Source organism: Myotis brandtii, unplaced genomic scaffold (assembly GCF_000412655.1).
Source record: "Myotis brandtii unplaced genomic scaffold, ASM41265v1 scaffold199, whole genome shotgun sequence".
In the NCBI taxonomy this organism is placed as follows: domain Eukaryota; kingdom Metazoa; phylum Chordata; class Mammalia; order Chiroptera; family Vespertilionidae; genus Myotis; species Myotis brandtii.
The window spans coordinates 2,365,355-2,376,883 of record NW_005357414.1 but is presented as its reverse complement, the minus strand read 5'-3'; the positions used below and the strand labels follow the sequence as shown (position 1 = coordinate 2,376,883).

The 11,529-nt window shown below is 39.2% G+C and overlaps 1 protein-coding gene across 1 annotated transcript in view; it reads right to left on the bottom strand.

The window, feature by feature from the left end:
• GUCY2F (guanylate cyclase 2F, retinal) overlaps positions 1-11,529 on the bottom strand; it is a 117,611-nt gene that overhangs the window by 61,689 nt on the left and 44,393 nt on the right. The window contains 1 exon segment of the mRNA XM_014538846.1: positions 9,382-9,478. Coding sequence (XP_014394332.1) covers positions 9,382-9,478 — 97 coding nt within the window.

Below are 11,529 nucleotides of genomic sequence, written 5' to 3'. Positions count from 1 at the left end.
TGATAACCCCAATATAAGTGACCACCAGAGAAAAGAGAATTAGGGGAGAGAAAAAAGAGCACAAATGATATTGAAGAGAGAAAAAATGGTATGAGAGAAAAGTAAAAGAATAAAAAGGAAAAAAATATATATATATATATGGAGAAAACACCAGAGAACAAACAGGTAAACCAAAACATACAAACACCAAATTCCCAGTAAGGAGGGTGGGGGCAGAATCTTATATACAGAAAGTAAGGTTAAGAATTGGATGAATATGGGGAGGACCTCAGTTCAGTATAGAGGGAGCAGAAAGAGAATAAGTGGATAAGAAGAAAGAAAAAGAGAAGAAAATAATAATAGTAATAATAATAATAAATTTTAAAAAATTGATTTAAAAATAGGATAAAAATAATAAAATAAAATAAATTAGAATGATGGAAAAATAATGTGAAAAGAAGTAGAAAATAAAGGAACAAACAAAAAAAGGAAAATAAAGAAAAAAAGAGATAACAAAATAATAATAAAATAAAATAAAATAAAAATGAAACAGTGAAGTGTCATTCCTTTGGATGGTTTAAGATCCCACTCTTCTGTACTGTCTGTGGCTTCTCAGTTTCCTGTTGCTGGGACTGAAGGCCTCCCTTTAGGCCAGTCCCTGTGTACTCTCAGGGACTATTCAGATTTTTTTTCCTTTGTACCACTCAGGGCATAGTCTGAGTGTGGCTGTATTGGTTGCCTGGAGACTCCAGAGAGGGGCTATCTCTTCAGGAGAAAAAGGCTTCCTAGGTCCTGTGCGTACGGTATGACTCAGTGCCAGACTCGCGGCTACCTCTCCTTGACCCTCTCCTCACCCCAGGCTCTCCCTAGACTCCACAAGTCTGCACCTCCTCCTGCACCTCAGCCACGGATGAGTGTCCATATCTGAAAGGTCCTATGAACTAGGTTCAGCAAAGAAAAGCAAATACCACAAAGAGGGGAAAGAGCTGCACCTCTGTGAGCCCCTCTCCTCCCGGCACCTCACGGTCTGGGCAGCCGTCCTGAATGCCCCCTCTGGGCTCAGTCTTTCATGACTGTGGACCCAGATCTAGAACCCCCTGCCACTAGCAGTCCTGTGGACCTCCTTTCCACAGTCAGATGCTGTGCCTGTCCCAAGGGACATGGCTCAGTGCTGTGCAGTTTCCCTCTGACCCTCTGTGCTCGGAGGTCTTGTAGTTCTCCCCAGCCCAGATCCCTGATTTTACCATTCTCCAGGTGTCCTCTGCCCTTCCTGGCTGCGAATTGTCTCACCAGCTGTGTCTACTTCGCCAATTCGGGGTGGATGTTATTCAATTTAGTTGCTCATTCTATCTGCTCCGGGAAAAGGCTCAGGACAAGTCCGTCTATTCTACCATTTTGTCTCTCCCTAAATTTATTTTTAAAAGTTCCAATTAACTAGAGACAGAAAAACAATTGAAGGTATGCAGACCCCCAGAAAGGAACAATACCACTCTCTGCAACAACTCCCTTAAGTAACTGCAGAAAGTGCTAGGTCATTTCACTTATTCATAGCTAAGTGATGTAGCACCAGGTTCCCTGTGATTAATGGTGATGGTTGGTGGTTGCAGTTCTCATTGCCATGAGGCATCTGTAGTGGGAGACATAGTGCAGCAAATGTTTCCTGCATTTACCTTCATCCATTTTTCTCTTGTGAGACAGGCTATTTTAGGGGCTTCTTATGCTTTAATCATAAACTGATTGGCTTAAATATAGATTAAACATTTTTTGTTGGGATGCACAAATGTATTACCATAGTAATATGAGCAACTTAGACTTTCAAAAGTCTATGTATGACTTTTTAAGTACAAAAAAAACAATTTGTAAGGTTACTGTCAAGTAAAAAAACAACAATTATTTTATTGTCTTCACTTTTAGACTGGTACCTGATAGATAATTTTCTTCTACATGTATCATAGCCTTAAGAATTCATCAGTCATCAAACCCTATTTAGTTTCTGTCCAACCCAAATTTTAAAAAAAAGGAATACAAATATAGATTCTTCTCCATAATAATAAAAATGTCTTACATTTACACAGTGCTTGCTACTCTTCAAAGTGCTTTCACATCTATTACCTATAGCCTGGAGATTCCATTTCAGGCTGTACCAATTTATCATTAGTAGAGATAATAAAGCAAAATATGAGAGTGTAACCATTCTCTTATTAAGGAATATCCAGCTGTGGTACTGCATCTGGAGACCTGCCAGAGGCAAAGGCTAAATAATGGGAGCTGCAGGCATCTGAGTTTCTCACCCACACTTTGTGTTAGAAGACATCTTCTAGCCAAGGAACTCAAAACTCTTTAACTATGGAATGGCTCTTAGAGGCCTTCATCAGCTGAACAAAACTGTGCCAGTCAGGCTCAGTGCCCACAGAGTTCAGAAAGGTAGTCCAGGACCAGTGCCTGGCAGCAGCCGAACAGTCAAAACACCAAAGGCAGCCTTCCTGGTCTTGTGCCCAGCAATTCTTCAAGTGTGATCCGGTGCAGCTGTATCATGGTTAGCTGGGAACTAGCTAGAAAGGCCATTCTCAGGCTCCACCCCACACTTACTTAATCATAGAAGTCATGAGCTTGAAGTTTTAGCCTTCTGAGGACTTTAGCCTTTAGAGGGGTCAAAGCTTAAACTGAAATGAGAATTCACAAAATCAGCCAATGTGTGGGATATGCCAGTGGGCAATAGGGCAATAAAGCCTTACTAGAGCCTTTGTGTTGGAAGCTGCCTATTGTCTTCATTAGCAGAGTGGTGTGGACAAGGAGCCCAGAATGCTGGTGAACCTTGAGCCCTGGCAAAGGTCAGAGCTATGCACCAACTGTTTAATAATGGTAGCTGAAGCAAATTCCCAACCAGATAGTTATGTAAATCCTGATGATCTGTTACTGGAAATTGCCTGCCTAAGGGCTATATGTGTATCCCAAACTGAATAAAAGGATGGCAAGGCCTGAGCACAAGTGGAGTCCTTCCTCTTGCATTGGGCTCCCGCCTGGCCCCCCAATTTCCAAATTATTATTTCTTGCCTTGTCTCTGTCATTTGCACGCAGCCCTTCTCCAGAGCCCGAACCCTGAACCACGCGGGACGTGGGTTATCACATCTTTGCAACTCAACTGTATTACTCGACTCATGGCCATTCCTAGCCATCATGGCACCTTTGTGCTAATTAGGAAAGAGTGCTTTCCCTCAAGTAAAAATAAAAAATAGTTATTTTTACAGCCTGTGGCAGCCCTGTGATGTTGGGCAGCAGCCACAATGGTAAACATACATGGATATACCACACTTTCATTTACTCATACATCTTCCAAACACCAGGGAATACTTTCCACTAGTGGCAGGAATACTTTGTATACCACCAAGCCCTGCCTGCCAGGTGAGGCCTCTTTGTCAGATTTGGAGTTAGGCTGTAGAGGTGGGGTTGAGAAGCTAAAATTGTATCTCCAAGAATATTAGGCAGGAGAAAGGAGTAACCTCAAGAAACTCCTGGGGTATAGTCAAGATAGCACATAGCCAAGTACACATATGTTTACCAGTGACTATGTATGTGCATGGCCTGGTGTGCTAGTATAAATGTAGATATGAGGAGATGCCCCTGACACCTCATTCCAAAACTAGGCTAGAAGGCCAGAATCTCTCCCCACACCTGCACCCCTCTCATAGAAGTTAGTATATTTCTACAACATAAATAGTACCATCTGAGATATGGTGCCCTTGTGTAAGGCACAACCTGAACATCAATATTGATAGCCCTGACTCTGCCTATACCCAGTACCAGATACCTGCTTCCTGAAGTCAATCCTATTATAGACATGGTTTAGCCTTCACTCTGGCTTATTAGCTTTTACAGGTTAGGTAAGCAGAGCTGTTTTTTCTCCTGCCAATTCATTAAATTTGAGAGCTGGAAAGGGTCTTAGGTGTCCCTAGGCCAATCCCTTCATATGATAATAAAGAAACTGAATCCCAAAGAGATTAAACAACTTGGCCATGTCAGAAAGCTAGGTAGGATTAGAACCAAGTTCTTCCATTTCTCACTTTGTTGCTCTACTTCCTTGGTCTTTCTTTGGTTTAGGGCAGTGGTTGGCAAACTCATTAGTCAACAGAGCCAAATATCAACAGTACAATGATTGAAATTTATTTTGAGAGCCAAATTTTTTAAACTTAAACTATATAGGTAGGTACATTGTTATTAACTTAATTAGGGCACTCCTAAGCTGGCCTTTGCTAAAAACATCCTCAATCTGATTGAGGTACGTTCACTGAGGTCAACCCCTTCCAACTCTCCCATCCACACTAGTCTTGTATACTTGTTTCAGATAGACGAGTGTGGATTGGAGAGTTGGAAGGGGTAGACCTCAGGGAACATACCTCAAAACAATGTACCTCCCCTGTGTTGCGTATCCCACGGCCTGCCTGCACCACATCTCCCAACCGACCGACCGTCGCCCAACCGACCGACACCTCCCACTTCTTCTAATGCCACTTCAAAATAGACTCGCCCAAGCCGAAAACCGACTTCTGTGCATGGGCCAGGAAGTTTCAATCGCACTGTACGTGCACGCCCGCACGTGGTATTTTGTGGAAGAGCCACACTCAAGGGGCCAAAGAGCCGCATGTGGCTCGCAAGCTGCAGTTTGTGGACCACTGGTTTAGGGGATTTGTGTGTATTTGTTTTAAGATTTCAACAATTCTCACAAATTTTATAAGAAAATTTTTATTGAGTCTGTGTGTGTCCTACTTCACAAATAATGAGGAAAAGGGAGGAAATGGGAAGGTTTTATCTTTACCACACATGCACTATTTGTTTTGAGGTGTTTTTTTTTTCCTTTTAAGAGAAAGAATGATAAAATACTTCACTCATCATTCACTTTTTAATTAAGAGGAAGAAACATCAAACTCTATCAGCTAAAGTTTTTAGAAGTAATTTAAAGTCCATTAGTTTTGAACTGAGGCCATGGTGTATTAACTAAGAGTCAAGAGAACTAGGTCCTAGACCTGACTCTGCCTCAAATTTAGGGGTGGCCTTAGGGCAGCCACTTAAATGGTCTAAGCCTCAGTTTCCTCACTAATACAGCTGGATGACTTGGATGATTTATTAGGTCCTTTTCAGATTTGATGACTTGATTCTATAATGAGAGAGAGAAAAAGAGAGCGAGAGCGAGCGAGAGAGAGAGATAGATTGATAGATAGATAGATAGATAGATAGATACGTTTGGTGGTAAGGAGAGGGGAGGAGGGAGAGCTATAAAGAGTATAGAGGAAGGTGGGAAGATAGGAAAAAAGGCTCTGGGAAAGGGAGCTGAACATGAAGGGTGTGAAGGGAGAGAGAGTGAAATGAGAAAGAAGAAAACAAAGGGCTTGAGAGACAGATGGAGTCAGAGAATGGAGAAGGATGATGATTTCAATGGGTTCTCTCTGTGTGTGCCAGGGTTGTACTAATGCCCATCTCAACCCTCTACCCTAAATTGTGGCTACTAGAGCAGGGTCATGACATGTTCCCACTGCATCTGCCATTCACAATTCTTTATTCCAAGAGGTCTGCTCATCTGGCTTTCCTTTCACATCTCCAAGAGTATATGAAATAAAGGTTGATTTTTCTGTGCAGTTATTAAGGGTATGCATCTGTGTGTACAATCAAAGTATGAATTTGTGTCAGTGTAGTACAATGTTATGGCATATCCTTAGAGAAGTCTATCTTTTCCTATTAGGTGTCTGTTACTCTAGGCACACTTTCTGGAACTTCCAGATTTTTCAATAGTAATTCTCATGAAATTTTGATTTATTTTAAACAGAAACTAGATAATAAATCTTTAAAACACTCCTAATAGAGGACAATTTCAGAAAGAACATTGAACCTCATTGTTTAATCTGTTGATTCAATTAACTTAGGCTCTCTCCCAGAGTCCTCCTCAGCCCTAGCTAGGCAGTTTTCTAGTTCCAGTTGTCTTTCTTTGCACCCCATCATCAGCTTAATATTGAGTTCATTGTGTGGTATTATTCTCACTAACACACTCCTTTGGGCAGATGAAGACCCCTTTTGGCCTATATAGTTTAGAAATACTCATCTGACTGACCAACTGTCATTACAGGAACTAATTGAACTTTCTGCCTCCTTCCCAAATGAGGAAATATGTGACATATTATTAAAAACCAGTTACATACAGATGTTTATTTTTTCCCCCTTCTCAATTCTACACTATAACCTTCCAACTCCACCCAATAAAACGTACCATAATTCAACACATAGATTCTTCCATAGAATCAGAGAATCATAGCATATATGAGTCAGAAGAGGCCTTAGAGATCTATTTATCTAGCAATTCTCAACCCTGGCTGCACATATAGAGGATATTTTTAAAACTACCAATGCCTAGGCCCATCCCATATCAAATGAATCAAAGTTATTGGCCTGGGCATAGGTATTTTTTTAAGTTACATCTGGAGATTTTTAAAATATATTTTTATCGATTTCAGAGAGGGAGGGAGAGGGAGAGAGAGATAGAAACATCAATGATGAGAGAGAATCATCGATCGGCTGCCTCCTGCACGCCCCCCACTGGGGATCGAACCTGCAACCTGGACATGTGCCCTTGACCGGAATAGAACCCGGGACCCTTCAGTCCTTAGGCTGACGCTCTATCCACTGAGCCAAATCAGCTAGGGCTCATCTGGAGATTTTAACGAGCAACCAAGATAAAGAATTTAGTTCAACCCCTCATTTTGCAGATGGAAAACCAAGAGACTGCTTTAGGTAATTGAGATTTACTTCAGAATATTGGAGGTGTCAATACATGTATAAAACCATCAGCCCATTCCATTTGACATTCAAAAGCTATACGATTATCTTGTCTGTAGTTTTTGAAAGAGAAGATTATCAATTCCCCAATACCTCAAGTTTATACTTAAAGCAAATAAGTACAAGGCACGATCCAGAGGTTTACTGCCACAAATTTAAGTCAAAGCATTTAGCTACACTGAGCAAATATATACTATGCCAATTTTGGTGTTTTAGGGCGCTGTCAATAATTTATCCAATGGAGGAGAGCATTCACTTTGAAAACGCAATGTGGTAGACAATTTAAAAACCCATTCTGTCCTGTTTTGGACTTTCTTTGTAGTTACTATTGAAGTTAAGAATGTTTGATGCTTTTGGGAGTACCTTCAAACAAAACAAGGAAACCACACTGGGAAGGCCTCACTTAGGAGGGAAAGAAAGGCAGTCTAGTTTCCCTTTTACCCCCTGCTTAACTCTTCCTGCTGAGAAGAAACAGTTCATCTCTCCAACTGATGCAAGATTTGTTCTGGTTGCCAAATTCCTGTATCTTAGAACAAGGGGTCAGAGGTAGCCTCTTAAAGCTTGAAAGACAGAAACTTAAGTGAAATAAAAAATATTTCTATTTTATACAGCAGACAGTAACCTGTTACTCCAAGAGTCAGTACAGGCTAAAAAAGAAATATATGAATACTTTAAAAAATAAATGAATAATTTTTAGAATTATTATTTCAATAATATCAGAGGATAACAGATATATGAAGAACAACTAGCATTTGAAGAGAAGGGTTTGTCCTATACCAACTCAGGGTTCTCTGGTGGCTTCAAAAATAGATACTATCATCAATATATTTTTATGACATGAATGTGGAATGTGGCTTTTAGTCAGAGTGATAATTCTGGCATTCAACAATACATTTCCAGGAACATGATATCAACCTTACAACAAGATCTGATGATTTAAACAAGTAAGATTTATGATTGTAATTAAAATTAAATCAAACACCTGACCTTTTCATTTGATTCCAACTGTATAGGCTATTGCCCTGTAAATACAATCTCATCTAGCCAACTAGTTAAATTACACCTTTCAGTGCCACATTTAGGCAAATAATCAGTTTGGTCACAAAGATAATTATCAGATCTGATACAAGAGTGTAGCAAAAGTAAATAGCATAAGGGGACAATATGAGGTGTTTGTATCCTCTCCCTACACCTGCCAACACCATACTAGAATTTGCAAAGACTAAGGTCTTTATTTTGGTTATAGACTGGGTACAGAAAGGCACACTCTCCCATTACTAGCTATATTTTACAAAACTCTTCTTCACACATCTCTTTTCAAAGTTTTGTTTATGCTATCTTCTCTACCTAGGACGCCTATAGGGGCCAGATGGGTAATATAAATTGATGAAATGGACTGAGTATGACAATAGAGAGTGATGGGAACTGTGTCAAACTGCAAAAAGGGCACCTACTACATAGAGTTCCAATGAATTGTCACAATGATGCCTAAGGTTGATTGTCCAACCTTTTTAAAAATACCCAGAAGTCCAGAATTTTATATTTAATCTCACAATGTCAAAAATCTGGCTACTAATTTTTGTAACCATAGGGTCAAACAAAAGTGGTTACCAGTTTCTTACTTGTGATAGAGAAAAATCGTATTCTTCCTTCTTTAAGACACAGCTTCAGTGTTGGGTCTCTAGAAAGCCTTTATCCACTGATCTGTCTCATCTGACGAACTACCATATTTCTAGTGTCTTTTGTTCAATATGTCCATAATCTTTCTTGTGTAGTATGATATGACTCTCTGACTTGACTCTAATCTCATTAACAGCAGAAACTATATGCCATCTCTAGCACAGGGCCAGGACATATTAGCAGCCCCTCAATAAAGATCATGGATTACAACACAATCAAAATCAGAACAGAACCCCTGGTAAAACTCAACTATCTTTCACTAGTTGATTCATTAACAAAACTTTCATGAGCACCTATTATATTATCAGCACCATGTCAGGTGTTTTGGGATAACATTAGAAAAAAAAGGTGTGCCCCTGCCCTTGAGGAACTAGCAATCAAATGTTGAGTCTAAATGAACAAAGAGGGGATACATAAAGTAAAAAACCACACCATTGCTCAAAGTGCAATGCATCACTTCCACATAACTGTTCTAAAACAGCACTATCCAATAGAAATGTAACATGAACCACATATGTAATTTTAAGTTATCTAGTAGGCATATTAAAAAACATAAGAAGAAAAAAGGTGAGATTAACTCTAATAATAGCTGTAACCCATGTAATAATTTAAGCAATAAAAAAATAAAATAAAAAACATAAGAAGAAAAAAGGTGAGATTAACTCTAATAATAGACTGTAACCCAATATATCCAATGTATTATCATTTTGGCATGTAATTAATATATTTTTTAAAATGTAATGAGATATTTTACATGGTTTTGTACTGTCTTCTAAATCCAGTGAAAATGTTACTCTTACAGCCCAATTCAGACTAGCCACATGTCAAGTCCTCAATAGTCACTTGTGGCTTGTGAATACCATACTGAACAGTACAGCAAGAGAAAGAGAAGCTCCTTACCTTACTGCCAAAATGGGGATTGATAAATGACACATTCTCCAAAGTCAGTAGAATTCTGTGGGGTCCTTTAATCAACTGGATTTTATTTATATGACACCTGAAACAAGCATAATGTCAGCATAGAGAGCTGGATGCTTTTCAAACCCAGGGTAAATTTGTCTATGATAAAAGTTTAAAAATACACAAAATAATTGAGAGAATAACCACACATGAATCTTTTTCATAGTACCCACAGCAAAGAGAGGCAACAACCCTGGTCCTCACAACTTGAAGAATTACAAAGACTGAAAGAGAAAAGTAAAAATGCTATTGAAGAGACATCAAAGGGAGGGGGGGAAGTGTTGTATGGTATGGTATCTGAGATCAAAAAGTGGAGTTCCCACATCAAGGGCACATTCAAAAACAACATCTGAATACTTTTAAAGAACCCAATACCCTTTCTCAAATAAGCCATAGCTTATTTTCTAATACCAGGGCAAATAATTATTAATTTTTATTTTATAGACATAAAAACACATTAAAGAAACAAAAATTGAGCAAATTGTGTGAGGCAGAGCTGGAACTCGAATCCTTGGTCCCTGGCTGTGGGCCCAATTTTCTTCCCACAAGACCACTTGTTTTACAAAGTTGCATCTATGTGTTGTCAAAGCAACAGTTTGAAAAGTGGAAAAATTCATCAGTTGGTTGCTTTATCTACTTGATTCCAAATAAGTGGGCTTTACCATTGTTGTTTTCTTTTACTGAATTGGTCTCTTGTCTGAACATTACATAGACATGGCTTAAATCTGATTCTCTGCAAACATGCCTATTAATTTGCACTGAATGTAATTCTTTCTTAAAAATCAATTACTACTAGACACATAGGAGTTTATGATGTCTACCCACATAGCCAGGTAGGTCATCTCAGTTGAGCTGATGGGACAACTTGAGGACCTGGAAGGAATCTTGGATTAGTCCATGTGGTTGTTTGCTTTTGTTCTGTCTTGGGTGACTGACAGCTACAGTTTGGCTTTAACTTTTTCTGTACCCCTTAATGATTACCCTGTGGAATGTACTAAAGCTGAGTGCCAGAGTGGGGAAAACAACTGAATCAAAGTGCTTTGTCAACTTGCTCTAAGAAATCTACAATGTCACTGTAGCTTTAAGTACCAGCAACCCAGTCAGTTTTTCCAGTGATTCCACTGGTTTTTAAACAAACAATTAATGTGTTTCTGTCTGCCAACAAATATGTCCCTTATCATTGTGGGAGGTACTGCCCTGCAGAGAAAATTAAAAGAGCCCTGTAGTGAATTCTTGGGTAGACCACATTAATCTATTGGCAAAGTAAAACATCTCTCCCTAACTTATCTGTTACATATGTGTAGGGAATTGTCTTAAAGCAGGCACACCTGTCAAAATAATCATGCTGCAGAATATATTCAAGTAGAAAGAGAACTGCACTCCCAATCCAAAGACCTGGTGCATAGTGTAGATTCTGTCATTTATTAGCCAAATGACCTTGGATAAATAATTTAACCTCTTCATGTCCTCGTCTATTAAGTGAGATAATTCCCCTTGCTTTACCTGCTTTTATATAGTTGTTTTGAAAATCAAATGAGATAAGATATGTGAAAGTGCCTTGAAAAGCATGAAGCACTATGAAAGTATAAGGCCTCATTATTATCATTATCATAATTAGTATTACAAAACACAGGAGAGCTTTATAGAAAGGAGAGGCAATCTGTTTTGGATGAGAGAGAAAGGAGGGGTTCAAAGAATCCTTTATTTTGGGGTGGTTGAGTTCTTTGTACGTCCTTAATTCTGAAAAAAAAAAAACTTAAACAATCAAAACACAGAAAATGAAGGAACAGAGAGTCACTCTCCTGCAAGTAATCACCATCTATTACAGAAACTCATCAGCCGCTCAGCTCCTCTGATTGCAGCCGTGTGGGCAGAGAGAGGGAGGTAGGTAGCAAAGAGGGCATCTTTTGTGTTTTGTTAGCTAAAAACCAAGAACCAAGTGACTCTGGAAAATGATGTGCTTTTCTCCCCTTTCTGAGTTTTCTGTGACCACTCCAAGTACCAATTGTCTCAAACTCATTTTCCTCTCCAATCATTTTAATCTCTAATCATGTCCCTCTCCAATCAGTTTCCTCTCCAGTCTTCTTT